This window comes from Tursiops truncatus, chromosome 10 (assembly GCF_011762595.2).
Source record: "Tursiops truncatus isolate mTurTru1 chromosome 10, mTurTru1.mat.Y, whole genome shotgun sequence".
NCBI lineage: Eukaryota > Metazoa > Chordata > Mammalia > Artiodactyla > Delphinidae > Tursiops > Tursiops truncatus.
In genome coordinates this window covers 51,378,973-51,392,274 of record NC_047043.1, presented here as the reverse complement: position 1 = coordinate 51,392,274, position 13,302 = coordinate 51,378,973, and the positions used below count along the sequence as shown (strand labels likewise).

General features: G+C 44.7%; 1 protein-coding gene across 2 annotated transcripts in view; it reads left to right on the top strand.

Moving 5' to 3' along the window:
* The window catches only part of GLB1 (galactosidase beta 1), an 88,758-nt gene that overhangs the window by 63,244 nt on the left and 12,212 nt on the right, over positions 1-13,302 (top strand). For both annotated transcript variants that reach the window (XM_019946911.3, XM_073810952.1), the window contains 2 exons: positions 943-1,074; positions 3,000-3,239. In XM_019946911.3, the coding sequence (XP_019802470.2) occupies positions 943-1,074; positions 3,000-3,239 (372 nt within the window). The remainder of the gene's footprint in view (positions 1-942; positions 1,075-2,999; positions 3,240-13,302) is intronic.

Here is a 13,302-nt window from a genome sequence, read left to right as displayed (position 1 = left end):
TGAATTACAGTCATTTTTTTTTTAATCTTGCATTTAACAAAACTAGGAATATGTTGCTGCTAAAATACCTGTTGTTTCCCCTCATTTTATTATTTCATCTTTGTGGTTAATGCATCATGTCAGGTATCTTGAAGTGAGACTATTCCACCTAACTCACTGATTTTATCTCGTTTGTCTGATTTTGTCTCCTCTCTCCATGTTGTTTAGAAGCTACTTTTTGTGACTGCCTTTTTGCTGTGAGAACGTGAAGAGGTTCCTGTACTAGGAATCTTCCCCTGGAATTTTTGCCTCTATCCCCTTTCTGTTAAAAATACATACACGGGCTACTCAACACTCTGTTATAACCTATATGGGAAAAGAATATGAAAAAGAATACATACGTTTGTATGTATAACTGAACCACTTTGCTGTACACCTAAAACGAACACAATGTTGTAAATCAACTACACCCCAATACAAAATAAAAATTTAATTTAAAAAATAAAAAATAAAGGACTTTCCTGGTGGTCCAGTGGTTAGGACTCCGAGCTTCCACTGCAGCAGGTGCAGGTTCGATCCCTGGTCAGGGAACCAAGATCCCACATGCCGTGCAGTGGGGCCAAAATATTAAAAAAATAATAATAAGATAAAAATAAAAAATAATAATAAATACAAAATTTAAAAATAGAAATAGATGCACAACAAAACATCCCAGAGCTAAGGAAACCAGCCTTGCCCCTTCCTTGCTGGGAGCTGAGTCTGCTGACCTTCTTGTGTAGAAAGCAGTGATTTCTGGAACGTGGGCATCTGGCCAGTAACTTGGGCAAAGGAGCCATCAGAGCATTTCCTCCCAAGTCTGGTGACACTTCCAGGCAGGAAAACGAGTGCTGAACTAACTGAGCGGGCTGCCTCTCTGCTGACCCTCCCACCCTAGTTAACTCTCATTTGGCATTGAACTGACAGGTCCCCCACGGAGTCCTTGAGCGAAATATTGTGATCACCCTGAACATAACAGGGAAAGCTGGAGCCACCCTGGACCTCCTGGTGGAGAACATGGGGCGTGTGAACTACGGCAATTCTATCAACGATTTTAAGGTAGGCGTAGCTTCCCTGTAGGAGTGAGGTTCAAAGGTTGACCTGTGCCTAAGCCACTAGGGAAGTTTCTGTAAATGCATTTAAAAACTCTCCCACATACACTCTTTACCTCCAGCCCTGTTCACATAGAAGTAATTTTTAAAAGCACACCCACCTTTCCGTATTTGATGAGTGAACCTACCCTGATTTGTTTTGCAACCTAGAAGTTGGGTTATTTTGAAGAACTGTTTTCCTCTGCAGGTGATGAGAAAGTTGAGCTTTGCAAACAGAAGCCTTCCTTTGCGTTTGAATTCAGTCATCCTTTAGTAAGAAACAGGAGGAGAAAGCCACTGCACCATGCTTTTCCTTTGCTTAAAAAACCCACTGAGGTCGCAAAAGGCACTCCCTTGCCAACAAAGCCAGCTTAGCATTCGGTCTGCTCTGTTTTATGGATGTGGATGAACCAGGACAAACTCTTGAATTGCAGAGAACCTTCCCCTTGGTGCACTGCCTCTCACTTCTGTTGGTTAGTCTGTGCCTAGGTGTCTAGTGCAAATACATTTTTCTAATGTACATTTTGAGAGCATTATTCAGCAAACATTTGTGCAGTTCATAGTCTGTGCACATGCTCCGTGAGGCGCTTTGGGGGATGCAAGGATGTTGAGATATGGACGACCCCGTGGGTAGCTCACCATCTGCTAGAGGAGGGAAGTCTTCACTGAGGGAATGATGGTACCACCCACTCTAGGAGAGGACAGGTGTCTGGGGCTATTTCCTGACCCTCCTGGTGACACCTCGGAGGCAAGGCAGTGACACTCTTAGGGAATAGCTATACAGGGGCCACTTTTGTCTCCAGTAGAAATGTCCCTGTTACAGTCCTTGTGCTCAGGCTGTAATTAGTGGCCTTCCTGCTTGGCTGTCACAGGCCATGCTGACCTATAGAGTGATGGGGACTCTTATGAGGTGTCTAAGTCCCCAGGACCTGGCACCCAGCTGCCTTGTTAATGCCTATTGAATTACTAATTGGACAATTGAGGCTTGATATTGAGAAGTGTCCTGGGACTAATTTGGGATCCCACTGGGTTGGAGAAGTTCCCCTCATAAAAGGCTGGGAAGAGGGACTTCCCTGGTGGCACAGTGGTTAAGAACCTGCCTGCCAATGCAGAGGACACAGGTTCGAGCCCTGATCCGGGAAGATCCCACATGCTGTGGACCAACTTACCCGTGCACCACAACTGCTGAGCCTGCGCTCTAGAGCCCGCGAGCCACAACTACTGAGCCCACGTGCCACAACTACTGAGCCCACGTGCCACAACTACTGAAGCCCGTGCACCTAGAGCCCGTGCTTCGCAATAAGAGAAGCCACCACAGTGAGAAGCCTGCACACCACAATGAAAAGTAGCCCCCGCTCCCTGCAACTAGAGAGAGCCTGTGCACAGCAATGAAGACCCAACACAGCCAATAATTAATTAATTTTTTAAAAGGCTGGGAAGAGAAAGCCAGATAAACCATGAGCAAAGGCTTCGATGCAGTGGCTGGTGTCTTGGACACCCCAGGCCCCTGCCCCTGCTGGACAAATAGAGCAACTTCAGAATGTGAGTCTGAGGCTCCCTATCATCATCACGGCCCTTTCTATCCTTTTACAGTGGGCTGGATGTTCTTTTGCATCCCCCCCTCCACTCACTCTCTCATCCTCAAATTCCATCATTTCCTCCATTCTAGCAGTGTCTCTGAACCAAACACTGAAGATTGGGGATTTGGGATCAAAAGCTCTGGCCTCAAGCCAGATCTGTCCCTTTGATGTACACACCGTTTGAGTCTGCATATACTGTTTGTGTTTCATATCCCAGTTTGCTTTTCCCAGGAATTCAGGGCTGGAACACAGAGTCACTTCAAGCCAACCTCCACCCCCACCCCCAGCTCATTGCTCTGTTTCTCCTTTACAGGGTCTTATTTCTAACCTGACTCTTGATTCCAATATCCTCACCAACTGGGAGATCTTCCCACTGGACATGGAGGATGCAGTACGCAGCCATCTGGGGACCTGGGATGGCCATGACAGCGGCTGTGCCCACAGCCCATCTGACTACACACTCCCGGCCTTTTATGTGGCTAATTTCTCTATTCCCAGTGGGATCCCAGACTTGCCCCAGGACACCTTTATCCAGTTTTCCGGATGGACCAAGGTATGTGTCTTCATGGGAAGTGTTTGAATTCAGGCCTCAGACATCTGGTTTTCAGTCTCTGATTGAGAATCAAAAAGAGCTGCTAATGGGATGCTGTGTGAGTCTGAGAGTGGAGGGTTTTCTTTGGAAGTTTACCCATTTCTCAGGAGCAGGACCATGGCAGATCTTTGAAGATGCAATGGTCAGCATGAAGGTACACCATCTACCCCATTTTCATTGACTGACAACTTCCTTTAGAAACTTCCTCCTTCCTCTAAGAAAAATCATAGTCCCCTTGGAAAGTGCCTAGGAGGAGCCCTTCTTCTTTATCCTGAAGAAAATCTGGCCCAGGCAAAGGGGTGAATATCTGGGGCACCTGCTTTCTCTTGTTCATGCCTAACTCTATACTCTCAGAACACCCCCACCTCCGTGTGAAAGTGCCCCTGTGCCCTGGGGGCATCCACCACTGTCTGTACGATCCTCAGCTCTCCCTTGGCCACTTTACTGCCTGCTCACTCTCCTTTATTCTTTGAAGACATCAGCATGTCTTCTTTCACCATTGTCTTCTCCACTTCCAAGTCCTGTTTTCATCCTAGATGCCCTTATCATGACTCAGTTATTCGTTCAACAAATATCTAGTGGCCACTGTTACCAAGAGTGGGTCCAGTTGCTTGCTGCTCTAAAGCCAAATAAAGAGGCAAGGTTGGTGGAAAGGATAGTTTGCTTTATTTTGGTTGCCAGCAATTGGGGGTGGGGAGGACAGACTCCTGCCCAAAGGCTGACTCCCCCCTGCCCCCAATCGGCAGACAAGAGCTTTTATAGGTGGACGGAGGGGGCTACATATAGAAACAGCACAGTCAGCCTGACAGTCATATTGAAATTGGTCCTGCGGTGGTCTGACCACCTTCATCTTGATTGTTTTAAGTACAGTTAATCTTCAGCTCCAGGGTCAGTTTGTTACCATTTCCTTGAGGCCAATTCTCTGAATTGTGGCAGCTTATGTGATGGCTACAGTCTGGTCCTCGTGTAGTTAACTTCTTCCACCTGGTGGGGGTTTCAGTATCTATAAGACAGCTCACAGAACATGGCTCAGAATATTATCTATAGCCCTTGAGGAGGAATTAAAGTCCTTGACTTTGCTTAATGACTAAACTATTAATGTTTTGTTCTATTTGATTGTTTTCCTTTGCTTCTGTATTTTCCCACTTCTCTCATTAAACCTATCCTTTGGCTAAAGTTTTTCTACAAGACAAAAGGCAGGTGGAGGACATGGGGGGGGGGTGGGAAAGGACAATAGGGTCCTGCTCCATTTCAATCCTCTCTTTCCTTTGATACTCCCCAATCTTGATGAGGGACAGGTATAGAACAAGAAAGGGAATAAAGTTTTGGATAGAGAGATTAATCATAAACTTGGCAGAGGAACTTGGTTTTAGTTCCATTTCTGTTCCAATTTCCCCCAAATCTTTGAGGGAATGGGGTGACAACTGTTCTGGCTACTTCCTGCTGAAATGGGGCCTAGCCCTGCCTAATTTGGGGAGTGGACACAGAGTTGGAAATAATTTCGTGTTCCAAGCTTAGCATCAATATTTTGTATTATGAAAACATTGCCTCTGTCTTTGATTGCCTTGTCATAGTACCTGGACAAACATTTGAAAATTAGTAGACATATTGCAATGAGGATAATAATCAAAATGTTTTTTTTTTAAAGATCAGCTTTTTAAATAAATTTATTCATTTTATTTATTTACTTTTGGCTGCTTTGGTTCTTTGTTGCTGTGCATGGCTTTCTCTAGTTGCAGCAAGTGGGGGTTGCGGTGCGCAGGTTTCTTATTGCGGTGGCTTCTCTTGTGGCAGAGCACGGGCTCTAAGCGTGCAGGCTTCAGTAGTTGTGGCATGCGGGCTCAGTAGTTGTGGCTCGCAGGCTCCAGAGCACAGGCTCAGTAGTTGTGACCCACGGGCTTAGTTGTTCCGCGGCATGTGGGATCTTCCCAGACCAGGGCTCGAACCTGTGTCCCCTGCATTGGCAGGCAGATTCTTAACCACTGCACCACCAGGGAAGCCCCAAAACGTATTTTTGTACTATTCTCTGAATGTATTTTTTTCCTTAATGGTTAAAGTGGATGTACAGTGTATGTTTAATAGGCCATAAACAGGCTGTTTGGTTAGCCTGAAGTTCAAATTAAATCAGGTATAAGACAGAATGACTTCCCCATACCTCAATATGTGAAATTTCTTCTATCATTTTCCCCTTTCAATTGTAAATAGAAAACATTGATAATCAATGTATTTTTCCAAGTTGCCATAGTGGCTCAGTTGCCATAGTGGCTCAGTTGCCTACTCTGGGTCCATTCATGTCCCTCAGTGCTAGACCCACTTTTTGTTTATATATTTGTCTAGTCATCTACATTGGGGGAAAACTAATCAGACATAACAAACAAGTACAGAAAAGTCTGTTGATGGGGAAACAGTTTATAGGCTATACATTTTGTCAGTTATACCCAGTCGTCACACAAACATTGTGCACGTGCTTTAAGCAGTAAACTTAAAGCCAGCAGTGATACACATCATTAGTAGTTATACTCTGTGACAACTTCATTAAACTTTTTTTTCCATCCTGAACATTGGGGTCAGAAGTATAGTTAGAAGAAAAACAGTAGCTTTCCATTAGAATTCTTCAAATTCCTTATCAATATTTCTCTCTGAGTTTCCTCAGGGGCCCTCTGGAAAACTCAAAATTAGATAGATAAAGAAACTTACAATCTGTTTTCAAAAGCAGCTCAATATTCCAGGAAAACTTTGTTCTCTTAACAGAGAGAAAACCAGATTCCCACCTTGTACCAGCTTACTGTTAATAACAAAATTCATTTACATAATTAAATTCAATCTCATCTTAATCGATCTTAACAACGTACAAAATTCTTTTCTCAAAATACCTTCTTTTACAAAAACAGGATACTTTCTGTATCCATATTAATTTGTCCCTTATTTTTTTCCCATCCAGAAGCAACCAGCTTTAGGACAAAATTATTCTCCTCTTATCCCTCAACAAAGATATCTCCAGGGAATTCCCTGGCAGTCCAGTGATTAGGACTCCACACTTCCACTGCGGGGGGCATAGGTTCGATGCCTGGTTGGAGAACTAAGATCCTGCTTGCCACATGGCATGGCCAAAGGAAAAAAAAAAACAGAAAACAAAAATATCTCCATTTTTTATATTTTCTCTTGCCAACAACACACATCCTACTTGCTTTACATACTGAAATGTTTCCCTTATCATTTTTACATATTACAATTTTTAACCCTTTAAAACCTTAATAAAACTAAGAAACAAGTAATTGAACTGTTATACCAGCATTTTCTGATTGGCAAACTTAAGAACGTATTCCATAACCTCTAAAAACATACATTTTTTTCATGCACAATTTCTCTTTAGTGTGGTACCAGATGTATGTTTAATACACCTAAGTCCTCTTTCCTCTCCTTTTTTTTTCTTTTTTTTTTTTTTTTTTTTGGCTTGAAGTTCTATTAATTAACCCAAGGCTGAAGTCTCAGGCAAAGTGAGCTGTGTTTGTATTTCAAGGATGTGTTAAGAGTTAACTTCAAACTTTCTCCTAAGCATATTTTTGTTCTCTCAGGGTCAGAATTCTGAGAAAAAAAAAAGTATTTATCAAGCTAGCTTTCTCTAACTACATATACAAAAATAACCAGTTTTGGAATTTCAAAAGAATTTCATCTTAACCAATTTTTTTCGGAGTTTGAAGAATACTGTTGGTGGCCACACGGTGTTTTAAGAAATCATCTTTCTTTTTATTTAGTCACAGTGTCATAGCTAAAATCTTTCTAATGAACTGAACCTGAATTTCTCATTTTACAAAAGGCAACACGAATACCAAAGACACAAATGGAATACACACTCACACACCAGAAGACAGAACTGTCACAGATCCTCTGAGAGAATGCCCAATACGGAGTCCCAAACAAACACTTTCCAACACAAACGGTCTTCAATGGTAGACACACATCAGAACCAATTGACAAAATGCCCAAATGACACTCAGTGCTCACATATGGTTCTCAACATCAGACACACATCAGAACCAATTGGCAAAATGCCCAAATAGCACCTCATGCTCAAAAGAGAAGTTTGCCCAGGTGCACACCAGTGAACTTACCTTGGTCTTGGAGCTCGTCAGCTCGTCCAGAGGCATCTTTCTGTTCCACCAAGGAAAAGCGTACGTTGGCAGCCAGCGGCGAGCAGGGGAGAAACAGGGAGGAGCCCCGAAACAAATGGTTTTGGCAGCTGCTAGGAACACCCCGAAATCCCCCTCTCAGGGCCAGCGAACCATGAGCAGTGGGCTCCTTGCAGCCATCCCAGTGCATCGTCATGGTGGCAGCTCTGCTGGAGAAAACTCCAAGGAGCCAGATATTGTGAGAGTGCAGCTTCACATTGGGAGCCAAAATCTGTTAGCAAAGGTGGGCCCAGCTGCTCACTGCTCAAAAGCCAATAAAGAGGCAAGGTTGGTGGAAAGGAAAGTTTACTTTATTTCCAAGGCTGGCAAGTGGTGGGGAGGGCAGACTCCTGTCCAAAGCCGACTTCCCCCACACTCCAACTGACAATCAGGGGGCAAGAGCTTTTATAGGTGGACGGAGGGGGCTACATATAGAAACAGCACAGTCAGCTCTGACAGTTGTCTTGAAATTGGTCCTGTGGTGGTCTGACCACCATCATCTTGATTGTTTTAAGTACAGTTAATCTTCAGCTCCAGGGTCGCTTTGTAACCATTTCCTTGAGGCCAATTCTCTGAATTGTGGCAGCTTATGTGATGGCTACAGTCTGGTCCTCGTGTAGTTAACCTCTTCCATCTGGTGGAGATTTCAGTATCTATAAGACAGCTCACAGGACATGGCTTAGAATATTATCTATAACCCTTGAGGAGGAACTAAAGGTCCTTTCTTTAACATTTTTTTAAGATTTATTTATTATTTTTTAATTTATTTTTGGCTTGTGTTGGGTCTTAGTTGCAGTGCACAGGCTCTTCCTTGCTGCACGTGGGCTTCTGTCTAGTTGTGGCGCGCAGGCTCCAAGGCACGTGGGCTCTGTAGTTTGTGGCACACAGGCTCTCTAGTTGAGGCAAGTGAGCTCAGTAGTTGTGGCGCGTGGGCTTATTTGCCCTGTGGCATGTGGGATTTTAGTTCCCTGACAGATATCGAACCCGCTTCCCCTGAATTGTAAGGCTGATTCTTTACCGTTAGACCACCAGGGAAGTCCCAAACTAAAGGTCCTTGATTTTGCTTAATGACTAAACTATTATTGTTTTGTCCTATTTGATTGTTTTCCTTTGCTTCTGTATTTTTCTCACTTCTCTGATTAACCTTATTCTTTGGCTAAAATTTTTCTAGAGACGAAAGGCAGGCTGAGGACATGGTGGGGAAGGACCATAGGGTCTTGCTCCATTTCACTACTGTGTGCCCAAACTTTGTGCCAGGTGCTAATTATACAATAATGAATAGAACCAGATATGGTTCTTGCCCTCATGGAACTTAAAGTCTTGTTGGGGCAGCCAACCCAAATCATATAATCACCCAAATTAAATGATAGAACTGCAGCTGCAATGGGTGCTAAGAAGAAATATGGAGGTTGATAATAATTGGGCATTTGACCTTGTCAAGGAGGTCAGGGAAGCCTTACCTGGGATCATGATGCTTGACAGAGGTAGGAGTGTTGAATAGGAATTAACGTGGCAGAAAGGGGAGGGAAACATGCTCCAGGCAGAGGAGACAGCATGTGCAAAGGCCATGTGGTTAGAGGAGAAAGTGGCCAGTGTGAGGAACTGATAAAGACTGAAATGTATGGAACACAGAGAAAAGGGAGTGTGGTTCAGAGAAGAGGCTAGAAAGCGGGTAGAGACCAGATCAGGACAGGCCAATTAAACCATATTAAGGTTTGGTCTTTCTGTTGAGAATCACTGAAGCAGCAGAGATACGTGGCACGACTGTGATGTGATGAGCCTCTGTGACCCCAGGATAGGTTCGTTGAGGGTGCATGTGGATTCAGGGAAACTGTCTAGGAGGCTGGACCATAGTTTCATTGAGAGACTGGGATGGTGGGAGCCAAGATAGAGGGACATCAACTATATGAGAGATGTTTGAAGTTAAATTGGGAATTCCCTGGTGGTCCAGGGTTAGGACTCCACACTTTCACTGCCAAGGGCGTGGGTTCAGTCCCTGGTCAGGGAGCTAAGATCCTGCAAGCCACATGGTGCAGCCAGAAAAAAAGAATAAAGTTAAATCAATAAGATGTAATGACAGATCGGATATAGGGATTTAAAAAGAAGGATGTATCCGATGACTCTGAGGTTCTAGGCTTGCAGCTGGGCAGATGGTACCATGTACTGAAAGAAGAAATTTCAGAAGAGGACTTGGGCTGGAAGAGCAAAATCATGAGTCTGGGTGTGGACAGCTGAGTTAGAAATGCCTTGGAGAACAGTGGAGAGAAGGTACACAAGGAGGCTGTTGGATTTATGGGTGGGGGTTCAGAGGAGGGATCTGAGCTGGGAACATACATATGAGATCATTTGTGTATGGATGGTTGTTGAAGACATGGAATAAGGAGAGAGGATGAAGAAGGAAGAAGCAAGACCTCAGACTGATCTTTGAGAGACACAAGCATGACAGAAAGTGAGGAGGAGAGACCAAAAAATGAGAGGAGAACAATATTGATGCTGCCAAGAGGACAAGTGAGATGAAGACAGAAGCATCTCTGCTGGATTTAGCACCAGGAGGTCATGGGGACCCTCAGTAAGGGCTAAGCCAGCAGAGTGAAGCATTGCAAGCCAGATGGCCTTCTACTGAGGAGTGTAGGGGGAGGACATGAACACATGAATAAATACGGATACTTGAAGATAAACATTCTTCTTGAGAAGTTTAACTCTGAAGGAGAAGAAGAAAAAAATACTGGAAAAAAAGCTGGAAGAGACGAGGCACATGGCATGTGTTTAATAAATGCCCTTTTATAATGTTTGCTTTTTACATGTTTATGGACATATATTTTCATTATGTTTGAAATATTTTCTAATTTCCCTTATTATCTCTTTGAACCATGGATTATTTAGAAGTGTGTTGTTTAATTTTCATATATTTGTGCGTTTTTTAAAGCATATCTTATTTTTGATTTCTAATTTAATTCCTCTATAAAACTTCTGGAAGAAGGAGGAAAATCTTCATGATCTTGGGTGAGGCAAAGATGTCTTATATTTGACACCTAATACATGATCCTTAAAGGAAAAAATGGATAAATTGGACTTCATCAAAATTGAAAATGTTGGGCTTCCCTGGTGGCGCAGTGGTTGAGAGTCCGCCTGCCGATGCAGAGGACGCGGGTTCGTGCCCTGGTCCGGGAAGATCCCACATGCCGCGGAGCGGCTGGGCTCCTGAGCCATGGCCGCTGAGCCTGCGCGTCCGGAGCCTGTGCTCCGCAACGGGAGAGGCCACAACAGTGAGAGGCCCGCGTACCGCAAAAAAAAAAAAAAAAAAAAATTGAAAATGTTTTCCCTTCAAAAAACATTATTAAGAAAATGAAAATCCAAGCCACAGACTGGCAGAAAATGTTTTCAAATCATATATCTGACAAAGGACTTGATTTTAGAATATATAAAAATTCGTATAACTCAATAATAGGAAGACAACCAACCCAATCAAAAAATGGGCAAAGGACTTACATGGATAGTTCAACAAAGAAGATATACAAATGGCTGATAAGTACATGAAAAGATGCTTAATATTCAACATCATTAAGGAAGTACAAATCAACCACAATGAAATACCACTTTATACCCACTAGAATTGCTATAATAATGAAAGATGGACAAGAACAAATGTTGACAAGGATGTAGAGAAATGGGAAACCTCCTACATTGCTAGTGGAAATGTAAAATGGTACAAACACTTTGGAACACAGTGTGACAGCTTCTTCAAGGGTTAAATATAAAACTACCGTAGGATTCATCAATTCTGCTCCTAGGTAGAGACATAAAACATATGTGCACACAAAGACTTACATGCAAATATTCATAGTAGCATTATCAAAATAACCAAGAATTGGAAATAATTCAAAATGTCCATCAACCGATGAATGGATAAATAAACTGTGCAGTATTCATACAATGGAATGGTATTCCACAGTAACAAGGAGCAGACTACTGATACAGGCTACAACATGGATGAATCTGAAAAGCATTATGCTAAGTAAAAGAAGCCATCATAGAAGGCCACATATTGTATGATCCCATTTGCATGAATCGGTTCAGAAAAGGCAAATCTGTAGAGACAGAAAGTAAGTGAATGGTCACCTACGACTGAGGGTGGGAATAGAGAAGGACTGCAGATGGGTATGGGATTTCTTTTTGGGGTGACGGAAATGTCCCAAAATTAAATTGTGGTGATGGTTGCAAAATCTTCTTAAGTTTATTGAGACTTGGTTTATGGCTGAAGCATATTGTATTTCTTTTTTTTTTTTTTAATTAATTTATTTATTTATGGCTGTGTTGGGTCTTTGTTGCTGTGCACGGGCTTTCTCTAGTTGCGGTGAGCGGGGGCTACTCTTCATTGCAGTGTGCCGGCTTCTCACTGCGGTGGCTTCTCTTGTTGAGGAGCACAGGCTCTAGGAGTGTGGGCTTCAGTAGCTGTGGCACACAGGCTCAGTAGTTGTGGCTCACGAGCTCTAGAGCGCCGGCTCAGTAGTTGTGGTGCACAGGCTTAGTTGCTCCGTGGCATGTGGGATCTTCCCGGACCAGGGCTCGAACCCGCGTCCCCCGCATTGGCAGGCGGATTCTTAACCACTGCGCCACCAGGGAAGCCCCCATATTGTATTTCTTGATGAATATAACTCCGGAATTTTAAGCTCTACCATCCTCTCTCTGGCCACATATTTCTATCCCTCAAACTCTCATGCCTCCCAAGCCTACTCTTGGATCTTATGGATGACCTGAAGCTCCACCATTAAGGCCGCAGTTCTTCCCTATCCTGCGTAGACATCACCACCATTTTTTTTTTTTTTTCCGGTACGCGGGCCTCTCACTGCTGTGGCCTCTCCCATTGCGGAGCACAGGCTCCGGACGCGCAGGCTCAGCGGCCATGGCTCACGGGCCCAACTGCTCCGCGGCACGTGGGATCTTCCCGGACCGGGGCACGAACCCGTGTCCCCTGCATCGGCAGGCAGACTCTCAACCACTGCGCCACCAGGGAAGCCCAACCACCATTTTTTTAAGGGCCATCAATGCACTGACCCCCTTGCCCTTCCACTCTGTCTCCTTGATCATCCTCCACTGGGAGTGGGTCCACCATTGGCCTCCGCTGGTTCACCAGTAACTGAGCAGCCCTGGGGGAGCCACTCTGGCACATTTGTCAGGGCCACGTTCCCCTCACTCTCTCCAAACTCTGGAGGTCCCAAGTTGCCCAGCAGTCCTGGGCCTCTCTCTTCCCTGTCCCCAGCTGGCCTTTATGACCCTCATCATCCCCCTTAAACCACCTTCCTCTTCCCCACCCCCTCCGCTGAGGACTCACCCTCCTTGACACTATCAGGTGGGGCTCCTTTGTTCCTCAGCTTCCTGTCAGACTTACCTCTCCGCCTCCACCCTCGCTTCCTGCCCAGCGGCCTCTAGGAGGAAGTCTAAGCTCCAAATCCCCCTCCCACCTCTTTCCTCCAAGCCGAGGTCCCGTTCTCTTTCTCCTGCTGCATTTTGTCAGCCTTTCTGTCTTCTCTGCCAACTCTCCTATTCCAGCCCAGAAGCGATATCCAGGGCCTCTGCGACCCAGAAACAAAACAAAGCCCTCCCCGGATCTTCCCACTGGAGCACAAGCAGGCTCGTTCTTGTTCTCGTGCTCCCTGCCCACCCCCGGTCCTTCCCCCCTTTTCCTCTTGGTGTCCTCTGTTCACGCTTTTTCATTCCCTCCCTCTGCCCACCGGGTCTTCACGACGTCAGGACTGGCATTAACTCCTCTCTGAAACCTTCCTAGACCCTCAGTCTCCCTTGATCCACCTCGTGCCCCGCCTGGACTCAGCTCCGTGACGTTTCATCACTCAGGC